Below are 17,891 nucleotides of genomic sequence, written 5' to 3'. Positions count from 1 at the left end.
TACAACAGAACTACTCTAGGAATATACCAGGAAAGGCAGGAGAATTCATAGTCCCTTTAAAGGAAGCAAATTGCTCCTGCAGGACCTGGGAGACAGCCCAAATATTCTGAGTGCCCAAACTGCAAAAGTGGAAAAACGGGCTTTATAAGCTCCCAAATTTATAAAACAGTAACTATTAGACCTAAGAAATTAAATAGACAGAAACATAATAATCGTGGGGGACTTCAATACTCCACTGACAGTGCTAGACAGGTCATCAAGAAAGTCAATAAAGAAAAAATGGATTTAAACTATACCCTGGAACAAAGGGGCTTAACAGTTATTTACAGAACATTCTAGCCAAAAACCACAAACTATACATTTTATTAATCAGGACATGAAACTTTCTCCAAGATAGAACATACGATAGGCCACAAAACAAGTCTCAATAAATTTAAGAAAACTGAAATGTTATCAAGTACTTTCTAGGACCGCAGTGGAATAAAATAGAAAATTAACAACAACAAAACCTTTAAAACCAGTCAAATACATGGAAATTAAATAACCTGCTTCTTCAACAATAAAATCATAATATTTTTTAAATTTAATGGAATGATATAGTGAGAAAACCTATCAAATCTCTGGGATACAGCAAAGGCCATGCTAAGAGGAAAGTTCATAGCTTTAAATGTCTACATCAAAAAGTCTGAAAGAGCACAATAGACTATCTAAGGTCACACCTCAAGGAACTAGAGAAACAAGAACAAACGAAACTCAAACCCAGCAGAAGAAAGGAAACAACCAAGATCAGAGCAGAACTAAATAAAATTTTAAAAAAAAAGATAAATGAAACATAAATCTGGTTTTTTAAAAGATAAATAAAATTGATGGACCATTAGCAAGATTAAGAAAACAAGAGAGAATATCTAAATAAGTTTAATTTGAAACAAAACAGGAAATATTACAACTGACATCACAGAAATACAAAAGATCATTCACGGCTACCATGAACACCTTTACACACATAAACACAAAAATCTAGAGGAGATGAATTAATTCCTGCAAATGTACAACCCTCCTAGCTTAAATCAGTAAAATCGTAATTTTAAAATTAACAACAAAAAAAGTACAAGACCAGACAATTCACAGCAGAATTCTACCCGACATTAAAAGAATTGGTACCAATCCTATTGACACTATTCCACAAGACAGAGTAAGAGGGAACCTTCCATAATTCATTGTATGAAGCCAGCATCACCCTAATACCAAAACCAGAAAAGAACATAGCCAAAAAAGAAAACTACAGACTGATATCCCTAATGAACACAGATGCTAAAATCCTTTAAAAAAATACTAGCTAACTGAATTCCAACAACATATCAAAAAGGTAATCTACTATGATCAAGTGGGCTTTGTATCAGGGATGCAGGGATGATTTAACATACACAAGTCAATAAATGTGATACACTACATAAACAGAATTATAAACAATGATCATCTCAATAAACACAGAAAAAGCATTTGACACAATCCAGCATTCCTTTATAATTAAAACCCTCAGCAAAATCTGCATACAAAGGACATATCTCAATGTAATAAAAGCCATCTATGTCAAACACACAGCCTACATAACACTGAACAAGGAAATTTTGAAAGCATTCTCTCTGAAAACAGGAACAAGACCAGGATGTGTACTTTCACCATTTTTATTTAACATAGCACTGGAAGTCCTAGCCAGAGCAATCAAATAGGAGAAAGAAATAAAGGGCATCCAAAGAGGAATTTAAGCTGCTGTCACTATTTGTTGATGATATGATTGTATACCTAAAGAACCATAAAGACTCCTCCAAAAATCTCCCAGAACTGACAAATGAATTCAACAAATTTTCTAGATACAAAATTTACGTACACAAATCAGTCACTCTGCTATATACCAACAGTGACTGAGTTGAGAATTAAATCAAGAATGCAACTTTTTTTTACAATAGCTGGAAAAAAAATACTTAAAAATATACCCAAACAATGACACGAAAGACCTCTACAAGGAAAACCACAAAACACTGCTAAAAGAAATCATAGACAACACAAACGAACGGAAACACATCCCATACTCATGGACTGGTAGAATCACTATTGTGAAAATGACTACATTGCCAAAAGCAATCTAGAAATTCAAAGTAATTCCCATCAAAATACCAACATCATTCTTCACAGAATGAGAAAAGACAATCCTAAAGTTTACATAACTTTATACTATAAAGCCATAGTCACAAAAACAGCATGGTACTGATCTAAAAATAAGCACATAGACCAATGGAACAGAATAGAGAACCCAGAAATAAAACCAAATACTTACAGCCAACAGATTTTGACAAAGCAAACAAAACATAAAGTGGGGAAAGGAAACCCTATTGAACAAATAATGCAGGGATGTTTAAGCAAGCCCATGTAGAAGAATAAAACTGGAAACTCATCTCACAACTTATACAAAAATAAACTCAAGATAGATATAAGACCTAAAACAGTAAAAATTCTAGAAGATAACATTCGAAAACTTTTCTAGACAGTTGCTTGGGCAAAGACTTCATGAACAAGAACCCAAAAGCAAATGAAACAAAACAAATATATACAGATGGGGCTTAATTAAACTAAAAAGCTTCTGCAGAGCAAAAATAATCAGCAAAGTTAACAGACAACCCACAGAGTGAGACCAAATCTTCACAATCTATACATCTGTCAAAGAACTAAGATCCAGAACCTACAAAAAACTCATACAAACCAGCAAGAAATAAAAACAATCTCATTTAAAAGTAGGCTAAAGATATGAATAGACAATTCTCAAAAGAAGATATACGAATGGCCAAGAAACATATGGAAACATGCTCAACATCTCTAATTATCAGAGTAATGCAAATTAAAACCACAATATGATACCACGTCACTCCTGCAAGAATGACCAAAATTAAAAAATTTAAAAATATATAAGAGGTGTTGGTGGGGATGCGGTGCAAAGGGAACAATTTTACACTTCTGGTGTGAATGTAAATTAGCACAACCACTCTGAAAAATAGTGTGGAGATTTTTTTAAAGAACTAGGCCGGGCGCGGTGGCTCAAGCCTGTAATCCCAGCACTTTGGGAGGCCGAGACAGGCGGATCACGAGGTCAGGAGATCGAGACCATCCTGGCTAACACGGTGAAACCCCGTCTCTACTAAAAATACAAAAACTAGCCGGGCGAGGTGGCGTGCGCCTGTAGTCCCAGCTACTTGGGAGGCTGAGGCAGGAGAATGGCATAAACCCGGGAGGCAGAGCTTGCAGTGAGCTGAGATCCGGCCACTGCACTCCAGTCCAGGCGACAGAGCAAGACTCCACCTCAAAAAAAAAAAAAAAAAAAAAAAAGAACTAAAAGTTGATCTATCATTTGATCTAGTAATCCTACTACTAGGTATCTATCCAGAGGAAAAAAAGGCATTATATGAAAAAAGATACTTGCACATCTGTTTATAGTCTAGTGCCTATTTGTATACCAGCACCATGCTGTTTCGGTGACTATGGCTTTGTAGTATAAAGTCAGGTAATGTGATGCCTCCAGATTTGTTCTTGTGGCTTACTCTTGCTTTTGCTATGTGGAATCTAAAAGAAAATTTTATTATTTTTGATCACATCAATTAACCTGGAGGACAGCATATTAGCTGAAATAAGCCAGGCACAGAAAGAATAATATCTCATGACCAAATAACATATTATTACTCTCTTTTACCTCCCTCGAGTAAAGTGAAAAAGGTTAAAGTTAATGGCATAATAACACTTCATTGAATGCACAATAGTCTTAACATGTTAAAGAAATGTTTAATTACAAAATTAAGCTTATACATAATCTAAAAAATTTCAAACATACTACATTTATAGCATAAAAGTACAATTAGTAAAATGATTCACTAGTAATTTAATTACATTTAATTTAAAGTAAAATTAAAAATGCTTTTCTCTCACTATGATGCAAAATATTACTCTGAACACCTACCTCATGTATCACTCAACATGAAGAGTAAACTAACAAGGGCCTCTGCACTTAGATTTTCATCATGAACCTTACATTTTAATGCCCATACTCTTCCACAGAAAAAATCATAAATAATGCCCATCTAATAAAAAATAACCTCTCCTATATCTGACACAGCAACAATTTATCACATGCTTTCACATGTGAATACAATAGGAATGAAGATAAAGTAATTTGAGGGTTGAATTTCATTATTTACTTTTCGAATAAGCTATAATTTTTTCAAGAAAAAAAGTATACTTTCAATGTAATTATAACTCTCCAAAGAATCTTCTACTCCTTCTAAAGTTATTTACAAATAATCTAACAACTTATAGATTTTTTTATACTCAACACTCTGTTTTAGTGTAATGTCTAAAGTGTCAGTGCCTTAGTTATTTCTACTGTAAATTCTTTAATATTTACAGACTCAATTTTGGATTAAATATTTTCATACTTACTGCATCTGCAAAACACATTTCAATATAAAACATTTCAATATAAACTCGTTTTCTACTCTGTAGTTTTCAAAAAAAATGTTTTCCAAATTCATTACATTTGCAGGATTTTCTCCAATATAAATTCCCTGATTTTGAACAAAGTTTGAACAACTGCTTCAGCGTTTTTCTCTAGCACAAAATGTGTACAATAAGACTTGTAATACAAGATACTACAACCCTCCTACGCTCCTTATATTTGTTATGCTTGTCTTCAAAATAAATATGCTTCTTCACTTTAAAGTGTTATATTTTCTGAAATTTCCTGACAGTAATTGCATTTATAATGCTTTTATTAAATATAAATTCTCTGGTGTTACGATGTGAAAAGATATCAATGACTTTTTCACATTCTTTATACTTGCACAATCTTTCTCAAGTAAAAATGCTTTCCTGTGCAATAAGATGTGAGTATTGGTTTTGTCACATTCTTTACACTTATAAAATTTTCTCCAGTATAAATTATCTTACCTACAAGCAAGTGTAACAATCACTGGAAGGCTTTGTCAAATTCTTCACATTTTTAGGATTTCTCAACAGGATGGTTTCTTTCATGTTTAGAAAGGTTTTAGGTGTTGTCAAAATTATTGTCACATCTTTCAGGTTTGTAGAGTTTCTCACCAGTATGGATTTTCTTATGTCTAGTAAGGTGTGAGGACCGGTTAAAAGCTTTGCCACATTCTTCACATTTGTAGGGTTTCTCTCTAGCATGAATTCTCTTATGATTAGCAAGAGTTGCAGGCCAGTTAAAAACATTGCCACATTCATCACATTTGTAGGATTTTTCTCCAGTATGAATTACCTTATGGTTAGTAAGGGTTGAAAATAAAGTAAAGCCTTTGCCACATTCTTCACATTTGTAGGTATTCTCTCTAGTATGAATTCTCTTATGTCGAGTAAGGCTGGAGCACCCATTAAAAGCTTTGCCACATTCTTCACATTTGTAGGGTTTCTCTCCAGTATGAATTCTCATATGTTCAGTAAGGTTTGAGGACTGTATAAAAGCTTTGCCGCATTCTTCACATTTGTAGGATTTCTCTCCAGTATGAATTTTCTTATGTTTAGTAAGGTTTGAAAACTGGTTAAAATCTTTGCCACATTCTTCACATTTGAAGGGTTTCTCTCCAGTATGAATTCTCTTATGGTTAGTAAGGGTTGCAAACCAGTTAAAGGCTTTGTGACATTCATCACATTTGTAAGGTTTGTCTCCAGTATGAATTATCTTATGTTTACTAAGGATTGAGAATAAACTAAAGGCTTTGCCACATTCTTCACATTTGAAGGGTTTCTCTTCAATATGAATTTTCTTATGTTTAATAAGGGTTGAGGATTGGTTAAAGGCTTTGCCACATTCCTCACATTTGTAGGGTTTCTCTCCCATATGGATTCTCTTATGTTTAATAAGCTCTGAGAACCAGTTAAGAACTTTGCCACATTCCTCACATTTGTAGGAATTCTCCCTAGTATGAATTCTTGTATGTTGTGTTAGGTGTGAAAGCATGCAAAATGATTTGCCACATTCTTTACATTTGAAAAACTTCTTTCCAGTATTTCTTATCTTATGACTGTTTGAATTTGAAAATTTATGAAAGACTTTCACATATTTATCACACCGAAATATTTTGCACTGGGTAGTTGTCAAACATGGGTTAAGTTCATTATAACCTTCTTTGAATACCTTAGACTCATCCACACTTTTACAGCTTATTCTTAATTGTAAATTCTTATGTCCACATTTTCCGTATCCTCTCAGTATCACTTTTTGAAAAGAATCTTTTATACTGTGCTGTGGCCAAAGGTCTTCAGTGAAGTGAGAATATATAACTGAAAGACATAAAAATAACAAATTACTCCACTTCCTAGACTCCGATGAATATATTTTACAAATCAAATCTATAAAATTACACAAACTACATAAGCAAAACATAAAAATAAATAACCCGGCCGGGCGCGGTGGCTCAAGCCTGTAATCCCAGCACTTTGGGAGGCCAAGACGGGCGGATCACGAGGTCAGGAGATCGAGACCATCCTGGCTAACACGGTGAAACTCCATCTCTACTAAAAAAATACAAAAAACTAGCCGGGCGAGGTGGCGGGCACCTGTAGTCCCAGCTACTCCGGAGGCTGAGGCAGGAGAATATCGTGAAACCGGGAGGCAGAGCTTGCAGTGAGCCAAGATTGCACCACTGCACTTCAGCCCGGGCGAAGGAGCTAGACTCCGTCTCAAAAAAAATAAAAAAAAAAAAAAGAATTTTAAAACCAACATGCCTTTTACAAAAGTCAGGATAGATCTAATGATAAACAGGGACTGAAAGTGGCAAGACAAAAGTAGACATTTCATGTAAATATGAATCAAATGAGAGAAGAGGTCAAAATATTACACAAAACACATCTTAAGTCAAAACTGTCGTATTTTATGAAATATACTTGAAGTCAAACTCCAAATAGACAAAGAAGATTTTTTTTTTTTTTTGAGATGGAGTTTTGCTCTTGTTGCCTAGGCTGGAGTGCAATGGCGAAATCTCGGCTCACTGCAACCTCCACCTCTCGGGTTCAAGTGATTCTCCTGCCTCAGCCTCCCTAGTAGCTGGGATTACAGGCGCCCGCCACCACGCCCAGTTAATTTTTTGTATTTTTAGTAGAGACGAAGTTTCACTATGTTGGCAGGCTGGTCTCAAACTCCTGACGTCAGGTGATCCACCCACCTCAGCCTCCCAAAGTGCTGGGATTATAGGCATGAGCCATCCCGCCTGACTCACAAAGAAGAATATTAAACAATAATAGATTCATTTACCGGGAACCAATGACAAATTTGTATATAGGAGATTTTGTGTGTCTGTGTGTGTGTGTGTATCTCACATTAAGTTTCCAAATATATAAAGCAAATATTGTCAGAATGAAAGAAACATAGAGAGCAATATAACTATAGAAGAATATTTTAATACTTCACTTTCTGTAATAAAGATTTTAAAAAGACAAAATAATGGTAAAGAAACAGAGGACCTGAAGGGAGTATAAAACAATTATTTATAACAGAGGCATAGAGAACATTCCTCAACAACATCACAATAAACAGCCTTCTCAATACCTCCTACAACATTCTCCTTGATAGACAACCTGGTAGACCAAAAAAGAAGTCTTAACAAATTATTTAAAACTAAATTTTTATAGATTACTTTCTATGACCAAAATGAGAGTATAGAACAGTAAGAGGAAAAAACTGAAAAATTCACAAATACATAGAAATTAAACAATACACTCTTGAACATGCTTGTTGAAATGTTAACATAATTCATGCTGTGAAGATGTCCATCCTGCTCAATGTAATTTACAGATTTAATACAATGTTGTTCAAATTTCTCATTGCATTTTTGAAGAAACAGAAACAGCAACCCCCAAAGTATATAAAGTCTTAAGAGATAAGAGAGTACCCAAAAATCTGCAATAAAATAAACAATTTTAAAGGTATTACAGTTTCTGATTTTGAAACACATTATAGAGCTACAGAATTATATCAATTTGGTATGAATACAGAAGTAAAAATGTACACTAGTAGAACAGAGTGCAGCACATATATAAACTTTCTCATATATGATCATATAGGTCATTTGCATACCTGTAATTATTGCAGCATTGTTACTGAAAGCCAATAGGTAAAAGCAGTGCTAATTTGTCACCAAATTACTCAGCAGATATAATTTAAAATATAAAATACTTAAATATCACCTAGTATTTAAAAAGCACAAAATATTCTAACAACTATAAAGCTTGATGACATTGTGCAAAATAAAATGAGCCAGTCACAAAAAGACAGAGATTGTATGAGATATATGAAGCAGTTACACTCTTAGAGAAAACAGAGTGGTGTTTGAAAAGTGCCAGGAAATGGGTAAAATTCATAGTTTTTTAATGGGTATTGATATTTAGCTTTGCAAGATAAAAACATTCTAGGAATATGTTGCATAACAATGTCAATATAATAGGACTAAAATAAATATTTAAAAATATTCTATTGTAAATGTTATACGTTTTGACAAGTAAAATAGACAATACCTAAAAGAGACACCGAGTTATGATAGTTTCTACATTATCTTTAAATAGAAAAGCTTTTCTCCCATACAAAAATAATACAGATTCATGAATAAATAGATGTTGAAACTAGGAGAATTTCTATGACTGCTCACCTAGACAAGATTAAATAACCATTCGCAACAAACCTATACCAGAAATATAAAAAGAACAGGGAAAATATTTGTACGGGTAACCACAGAGATTGTTATATTGGTAGTAGACATATGGCTGATTCATATTTGACTTTGTTCCACACTGTCTTACATTTTACAGAGTAAATACTGGCATACTCAATTATAATATAAACTAAAAAACCAAAACAATTAACTTGTTTGAGGTGGCATATCCTAAAATATGTAACACAAAAATATAAAATTCCAAAAGAAAATTAAAACATGAAATGTAAAACTTATCGGACACCATCAAGTACATCAATATGCTCATTTAAAAACTCTTAGAAGAAGAATGTAGGGAAAAACTAATGTAGAGGTTACTTGTAGACAAAAAAGCCTGAGAACTTCCCAAATTTTGATGTAGCAATAAAATTCCTAACCAATAATACTTGATTCAAGATTAGTTTACTTTAAAACAGATAAAATAAAGACTTTTCAAAATAAAAGGTGACAGTGTTATGATTCATTATGACTAACACAGTTCTACATGAAGGGCTACATAGTGACCTGGCAAAGTGGATTATGCCTGTAATCCTACATCTTTAGGAGGCCAAGGCAGTAAGATAACTTGAGACCAGGATTTCAAGATCAGCCTGAGCAACATAGTGAGACTCTGCATATAAACACACAGAAATGCTAAACTGAGTCCATTATTTTGAAGAAAAAAAAAATGATGCTGGACAGCATCATAAAACTATATATAAATATAAAGCTATTAAATGTAAATATACACACACATATAGAATTCTTTACTCTCATAATGATGGAGCATAAAACTTTTAAAGTTATTCTATATAAAGAGAAACTAAAAATAAATCTGCATAAATCTGTCAATACCCAATAAAAAATAAGTTTTTAACATCAATAAAAAAACTGGAAAATATAATAGTTTTGTATTAAGTTGAAGTTGTTATGAAATTAAAATATATTGTTTTAACTTTAAGATGTTTTATGTAATCTCCATTTTTCAAGATAATTACATTGTACTGTAATACCTAACCTTATTTTTAGACTCTCCCTTAATCACCTAGCCTTGTTTCCACATGAATAGGCTGTCCCTTAGCTGAGTAAGCCAGACCAACTCCATTTGGCTCCTTCATTTACAAGGCTTCAAGGACTCCTTACCCACCCCCGCTTCCTCAAGGAGCTAACTTGTGTAAGCAGACTCTCAACATATCAGAGTCCAATTAACTGATAAGGTACTGAAGCAAGCCATGTACTAAGTTCCCAGGATTTTGCTCAAGAGATAACACCATAAAGCCTTGAGTTTGTGTCCGGCAGAACCCCCACATATAACATCTTATGAAATATTTAGAGCCCCTGCACCTGGAAACTGTTTGTTTCTCTGTAACCATTTGTCTTTTTAACTTCTTTACATGTTTTTACTTCTGTAGAATTGCTGCAACTGAGCTCCCCCTCCCCTTCCTAACCCGAAGTATAAAACAAAATCAAGTCCCTTCCTCGGGGCCGAGAGAATTTTGAGCAGTTAGCCGTCTCTCGGTCGCCGGCTAATACAGGACTCTTAAATTTGTCTCAAAGTGTGGCATTTCTCTCACTCACATACAACAGTATTTCCAGAAAGTGTGAAATAAAATTTGAAAATAATCAAAGCATGTCACAACAAACTTAAACAAAAATTAGCAGGGCACGCTGGCTCACGCCTGTAATCCCAGCACTTTGGGAGGCCGAGGCGGGTGGATCACCTGAGGTCAGTAGTTCGAGGCCATCCTGGCCAACATGGTAAAACCCCTTCTCTACTAAAAGTACAAAAATTAACCGGGTGTGGTGGCAGGTGCCTGTAATTCCAGCTACTCAGGAGGATGGGGCAGGAAAATCACTTGAATCCGGGAAGCAGAGGTTGCAGTGAGCCAAGATCGCACCATTGCACTCCAGCCTGGGCAACAAGAGCAAGACTCTGTCTCAAAAAATAAATAAATAAATAAATAAATAAATAAAACAAAAATAAGCACTAAAATGAACAATGAAAAAGAAAACATATCTACAAGGAACACATAAAACAACAATAAACTGGTAATACTAACTTCATTTCTTTAAGCAATCATTTAAAAAATACATTAATTTAATTAATAAAAAAAGGTGCCAGGCACAGTGGCTCATGCCTGTAATTCCAGCAGTCTGGGAGGCCAAGACGGGTGGATCACATGAAGTCAGAAGTTCGAGACCAGCCTGACCAACATGGAGAAACCCCGTCTCTACTAAAAACACAAAATTAGCCGGGCATGGTGACACATGCCTGTAATCCCAGCTACTGAGGCAGCTGAGGCAGGAGAATCACTTGAACCCGGGAGGCGGAGGTTGTAGTGAGCCGAGATCGCACCATCCGCCATCGCACTCCAGCCTGAGCAAGGACAGCAAAACTCTGTCTCAGAAAAAAAAAAAAAGAGGAATCCCAGGACTCTGAGAGGCTAAGGTGGGCTGATCAGTTGATCTCAAGAGTTTGAGGACAAATCTGGGGCATCATGGTGAATGGGAGGCAGGACTAGATTGCAGCTCCAACTCAGGCAAACAAAGCATTGTGTGGAGGCTTGCATCATAAATTTTAGCTTCATAATAACTGCAGGAATAAATCAGGAAACTGAAATGACCCACAGATCCTCTGAATGAAGCAGACTGCTCCTACAGGACTCAGGAAACACCCCAAATACTGTGAGTGCCCAAACTGCAGAAGTGGAAAAGGGAGATCCTCCACCTCTGAACATGTACCCCCACTGGGGAAACTGAAGGTCTAGTTTGTGGGAGAAGATGTCGACCTTACCTGGAGGTGAGTCAATTGAGAGCCAAGTGAAATATGGGGGTGGAAGAAGCAGCAGAAAAGGCCCTAGGGAGCTCACTGGGTCCGCAAGCAGGCCATTCCTTCCTGGCATCGCAAGGATCTTTTTGGAGGGCAGCCACAGGCACGGGAAAAACACCACAGGGAGAAGAAAACCTCCAGCTGAACTTTGTGACAATTTGAACCAGTTGAGAAGCCTCTGGGCCAGAACTTGGCAAAGGGCCCAAATTCATCAAATCAATCCTGCAGACTCCACAGGTCACAAGCTGGGGAAGAACTAATGCCCTTTTCTTTCACAGCTAGGAGGCGGGTGGCCTGGGGCAAGTTCTTAGCCCTGCTTGCTAACTGCCTGAAAACAGTCTTGGTGCTGTTAGGTGGGGCACAGTAGGAGTGAGACCAGCCCTTTGGATTGTGTAAAAGTTGGGTGAGGCATGTGACTGCCAGCTTTTCCCCACTTCCCTGACAACTTGCATGACTTGCCAGAGGCAGCCATTTGTCCTCCTAGGTACATAAATCCATTGACCTGGGAACTTCACCCCCATCCTCAAAAGCAGCCAAAGCAGGACCCACTCAAGGAGAGTGTGAGTTCAGACACACCTAGCCCTGCCCCCACCCAATGGTCTTTCCCTACCCACCCTCGGATCTGAACACAAAGGGCATATACTCTAAGAAGTTGTAAGGCCCCACCCACTGGGTTGTTCTCCCTACTACCACAGTGGATGCTCTCTGGAAAGTACCACTTCCCAGAAGGAGGTCAACCAGCACAGTAAGAAAGCATTAAATTACCAATGCTAAGAACACCAGAAGAGTCCATTTCACCCCCCTGCCACCTCCACTGAAACAGGTGCTGGTATCCACAGCTGAGAAACCCACAAACAGTTCACAACACAGAACTTTGGGCAGACAACCCTTAGTTCTGGCCCAAAGCCTGGTACACTTGCTGGGTGGCTAGACCCAGAAGAGAGATAACAATCAATACAGCTCGCTCTCAGGAAGCCACATCCATAGGAAAAGGCAAGAATACTAAATCAAGGGAACAAAAGAATCCGAAAAACAGCCTTCAGCCCTAGACCTTTCTTCTGACAGAGCCTACCCCACTGAGAAAGAACCAGAAAACCAACTCTGGTAATATGACAAAACAAGGCTCTTTAACATCCCCAAATTATCACACTAGCTAACCAGCAAGAAATCCAAACCAAGAAGGAATCCCTGTTTTACCTGAAAAAGAATTCAGGAGGTTAGTTATCAGGCTAAAAAGAAAGGCATCAGAGAAAGGCAAAGCCCAGTGCAAGGAAATGCAAAGAACAATACACAAAACAAAGGGAGAAATATTCAAGAAAATAGGTAACATAAAAAACAATCAAAACTTCAGGAAACACTGGACACACTTATAGAAATGCTAAATGCTCTGGAAAGTCTCAGCAATAGAATTGAATGAGTAGAAGAAAGAAATTCAGAGCTCAAAGACAAGGTCTTCAAATTAACCCAATCCAACAAAGATAAAGAAAAAATAACAAGAAAATATGAACAAAGCCTCCAAGAAGTCTGGGATTATATTAAATGACCACACCTAAGAATAATTGGCATTTGTGAGAAAGAAGAGAAATCTAAAAGTTTGGAAAACACATTTGGGTTGATGACCGAGAAAAGCTTTCTCAGCCTTACTAGAGACCTTGACATCCAAATACAAGATTCACAAAGAACACCGGAGAAATTTATCACAAAAAGATTATCACCTAGGCACACTGTCATCAGGTTATCTAAAATTAAGACAAGGAAAAACATCTTAAGAGTTGTGAGACAAAAGCACCAGGTAACCTATAAAGTAAAAACTATCAGATTAACAGCAGATTTCTCAGCAGAAATCCTACAAGCTAGAAGGGACTGGGGCCCTATCTATCTTCAGCCTCCTCAAACAAAACAATTATCAACCAAGAATTTTGTATCCAGTGAAACTAAGCATCACATATGAAAGATAGTCTTTTTCAGACAAATAAATTCTGAGATAATTCATCATTACCAAGCCACTACTACAAGAACTGTTAAAAGAGCTTCAAATCTTGAAACAAATTTTGGAAGTACACCAAAACAGAACCTCTTTAAAGCATAAATCTCACAAGACCTATAGAACAAAAATACAATTTAAAAGCAAAACAGAAAACAAAACCAAGGTACACAGGCAACAAATGGCTCAATAAATGAAATGGCATCTCACATCTAAATACTAACATTGAATGTAAGTGGCCTAAATCCTCCGCTTAAAAGATACAGAATGGATAAGAATTAACCAACCCTCTGATGCCTTCAAGAGACTAACTTAACACATAAGGACGCACATAATTAAAGGGGTGGAGGCCAGGCGCAATGGCTCAAGCCTGTAATCCCAGCACTTTGGGAGGCCAAGATGGGCGGATCACGAGGTCAGGAGATCGAGACCATCCTGGCTAACACGGTGAAACCCCGTCTCTACTAAAAAAATACAAAAAACTAGCCGAGCAAGGTGACGGGAGCCTGTAGTCCCAGCTATTTGGGAGGCTGAGGCAGGAGAATGGTGTAAACCCGGGAGGTGGAGCTTGCAGTGAGCTGAGATCCGGCCACTGCGCTCCAGCCTGGGTGACAGAGAGAGACTCCGTCTCAAAACAAAAAAAAAAAAAAAAATTAAAGGGTTGGAAAAAGACATTTTATGCAAATGGCCACCAAAAGTGAGCAGGAGTAGCTATTCTATCAGACAAAACAAACTTTAAAGCAACTGGAGTTAAAAAAGACAAAAAGGGACATTATATAATAATAAAAGGCCTTGGCTGGTTCAATCCCAGCACCTTGGGAGGCTGAGGCGGGTGGATCACAAGGTCAGGAGTTCAAGACCAGCCTGGTCAAAATGGAGAAATTCCATCTCTACTAAAAATACAAAAATTAGCCAGGCATGGTGGCAGGCACCTGTAATCCCAGCTACTCGGGAGGCTGAGGAGGAGAAATGCTTGAACCTGGGAGGGGGAGGTTGCAGTGAGCCAAGATCATGCCACTGCACTCCAGCCTGGGCGACAGAGGGAGACTCTATCTTAAAATAAATAAATAATAGTAATAATAACAATAAAAAGCCTTGTCCAACAGATAAACATCACAATCCTAAACATTCACGCACCTAACATTGGAGCTTCCAAATTTATAAAACAATTACTAATAGACCTAAAAAATGTGATAAACACAGTAGAAGTGGGGAACTTCTTCAAAAGCCCACTGACAGACCTAGACAGATCAAGACAGAAAATCAACAAAGAAACAAGGGACTTAAAGTATACCTTGAAACAAATGTACTTAACAGATACATACAGAACATTCCATGCAACAACCACAGAATACACATCCTACTCAACAGAACGTGAAACTTTTTCCAAGACAGACCATATAGGCCACAAAACAAGCCTCAATAAGTAAAAGAAAATTGAAATTATATCAGACACTCTCTCAGACCACAATGGAATAAAACTAGAAATTGGCCAGGCGCAGTGGCTCACACCTGTAATCCCAGCACTTTGGAAGGCCGAGGCAGGCAGATCACGAGGTCAGCAGATTGAGACCATCCTGGCTAACACGGTGAAATCCCGTCTCTACTAAAAAATACAAAAAAATTAGCCAGGCATGGTGGTGGGCGCCTGTAGTCCCAGCTACTTGGGTGGCTGAGGCAGGAGAATGGTGTGAACTCAGGAGGTGGAGCTTGCAGTTAGCCAAGGTCGGGCCACTGCACTCCAGCCTGGGTGATAGAGTGAGACTCCGTTTCAAAAAAAAACTAGAAATCAACTCCAAAAAAACCTTCAAAACCATGCAAATACATGGAAATTTAATAACCTGCTTCTGAACGATCACTGGGTCAAAAATGAAACCAAGATGAAAATTTAAAAGTTATTCTAACTGAATGACAATAATGACCCAACCTATGAAAACCTCTGGGATACAACAAAGGTAGTGCTAAGAGGAAAGTTTATAGCCCTAAACGCCTACATCAAAAAGACTGAAAGAGCACAAACTGAGACTGTAAGGTCACACTTCAAGAAACTAGAGAAACAAGAACAAACCAAATCCAAATGCAACAGAAGAAAGGAAATTATCAAGATTAGAGCAAAACTAAGTGAAACTGAAACAAAAAAATACAAAAGATAAAACAAAAAGCTGTTTTTTTGAAAAGATAAATAGGCCGGGTGCGGTGGCTCATGCCTGTACTCCCAGTACTTTGGGAGGCCCAGGTGGGTGGATCACAAGGCCAGAAGACTGAGACCATGCTGGCTAACAAGGTGAAACCCCATCTCTACTAAAAATACAAAAAATTAGCTGGGCATGGTAGCAGGCGCCTGTCGTCCCAGCTACTCATGAGGCTGAGGCAGGAGAATGGCATGAACCTGGGAAGCAGAGCTTGCAGTGAGCTGAGATCACGCCACTGCACTCCAGCTTGGGCAACACAGCAAGACTCCATCTCAAAAAAAAAAAAAAAAGAAAATAAGAGAGAAAATCCAAATAACCTCAATAAGAAACAAAATGGGAGATATTACAAACTGATACCACAGAAATACAAAAGATCATTCAAGGCTACTATGAATACCTTTACACACATAAACTAGAAAACCTAGAAGAGATGAATAAATTCCTGGAAAAATAAAACCCTCCCACCCTGAACAAACCAAAAGCAAGTAGCCAGACTGAAATAGTAATTTTAAAATTACCAACCAAAAAAGTCCAAGACCAGACAGATTCACAGCAGAATTCTACCAGACATTCAAAGAAGAATTGGTACCAATCCTATTGACCCTATTCCACAAGACAGAGTAAGAGGGAACCCTCCCTAATTCATTCTATGAAGCCAACATCACGCTAATATCAAAACCAGAAAAGGACATGATAAAAAAGAAAACTACAGACTGATATCCCTGATGAACACAGATGCTAAAATCCTTAACAAAATACCAGCTAACTGAATCCAACAACGTATCAAAAAGATAATCCATCATGATCAAGTGAGTTTCATACCAGGGATGCAGAGATGGTTTAATATATGCAAGTCAATAAGTGTGATACACTACATAAAGAGAGTTAAAAGTCACATGATCATCTCAATAGATACAGAACAAGCATTTGACAAAATCTGGCATCCTTTATGATTAAAACTCTCAGCAAAATTGGCATACAAGGGACATACCTCCATGTAATAAAAGTCATCTATGACAAACCCACAGCCAACATAATACTGAATGGAAAAAAGTTAAAAGCATTCCCTTTGAGAACTGGAACAAGACAAGAATGCCCACTCTCACAACTCTTCTTCAACACAGCACTGGAAGTCCTAGCCAGAGCGATTAGACAAGAGAAATAAAGGGCATCCAAATCAGTAAAGAGAAAGTCAAACTGTCACTGTTTGCTAGTGACATGATCGTTTATCTTGAAAACCCCAAAGACTCCTCCAAAAAATTCCTAGAACTGATAAAAGAATTGAGCAGTTTCCAGGTACAAGATTAATGTACACAAATCAGTAGCTCTTCTATACACCAACAGTGACCTAATGAAGAATCAAATCAAGAACTCAACCCCTTTTACAATAGCTGCAAAAATAATAAAATACTTAGAAATACACCTAATCAATTACATGAAAGACCTCTACAAGGAAAACTACAAAACACTGCTGAAAAAAATCACAGACAACACAAACAAATGGAAACACGTTTTATGCTTATGGATGCGTAGAATTAATCTTGCGAAAATGACCATACTGCGAAAAGCAATAAACAAATTCAATGCAATTCCCATCAAAATACTATCATTCTTCACAGAATTAGAAAAAACAATTCTAAAATTTATACGGAACGAAAAAAGAGCCCACATAGCCAAAGCAAGACTAAGCAAAAAGAATAAATCTGGAGGCATCATATTACCTGATTTCAAACTATACTATAAGCCATAGTTACCAGAACAGCATGTTACTAGTATAAAAATCAGCACATAGACTAACGGAACAGAATAGCGAACCCAGAAATAAACCCAAGTACTTACAGCCAACTGATCTTTGAGAAAGCAAACAAAAACATAAAGTGGGAAAAAGAAACCCTTTTCAACAAATGGTGCTGGGGAAAATTGGCTAGCCACATGTAGGAGAATAAAACTGGATCCTTATCTCTCACCTTATACAAAAATAAACTCAAGATAGATTAAGGACTTAAATCTAAGACCTGAAACTATAAAAATTCTATAAAATAACATTGGAAAACCCCTTCTAAACATTGGTTTAGGCAAGGATTTCATGACCAAGAACCCAAAAGCAAATGCAATAAAAACAAAGATAAATAGCTGGAACT

At 37.0% G+C, this 17,891-nt stretch overlaps 1 protein-coding gene across 1 annotated transcript in view; it reads right to left on the bottom strand.

The window, feature by feature from the left end:
- Positions 1–3,814: 3,814 nt before the first annotated feature.
- Positions 3,815–17,891, bottom strand: part of ZNF680 (zinc finger protein 680) — a 47,269-nt gene continuing 33,192 nt past the window's right edge. The window contains exon 4 of the mRNA XM_017861199.1: positions 3,815–6,342. Coding sequence (XP_017716688.1) covers positions 5,087–6,342 — 1,256 coding nt within the window. The 3' untranslated portion in view covers positions 3,815–5,086. The remainder of the gene's footprint in view (positions 6,343–17,891) is intronic.

This window comes from Rhinopithecus bieti, unplaced genomic scaffold (genome assembly GCF_001698545.2).
Source record: "Rhinopithecus bieti isolate Rb0 unplaced genomic scaffold, ASM169854v2 scaffold_59955, whole genome shotgun sequence".
NCBI lineage: Eukaryota > Metazoa > Chordata > Mammalia > Primates > Cercopithecidae > Rhinopithecus > Rhinopithecus bieti.
The sequence above is the reverse complement of the archived record's forward strand: the minus strand, read 5'-3'. Positions and strand labels throughout refer to the sequence as shown.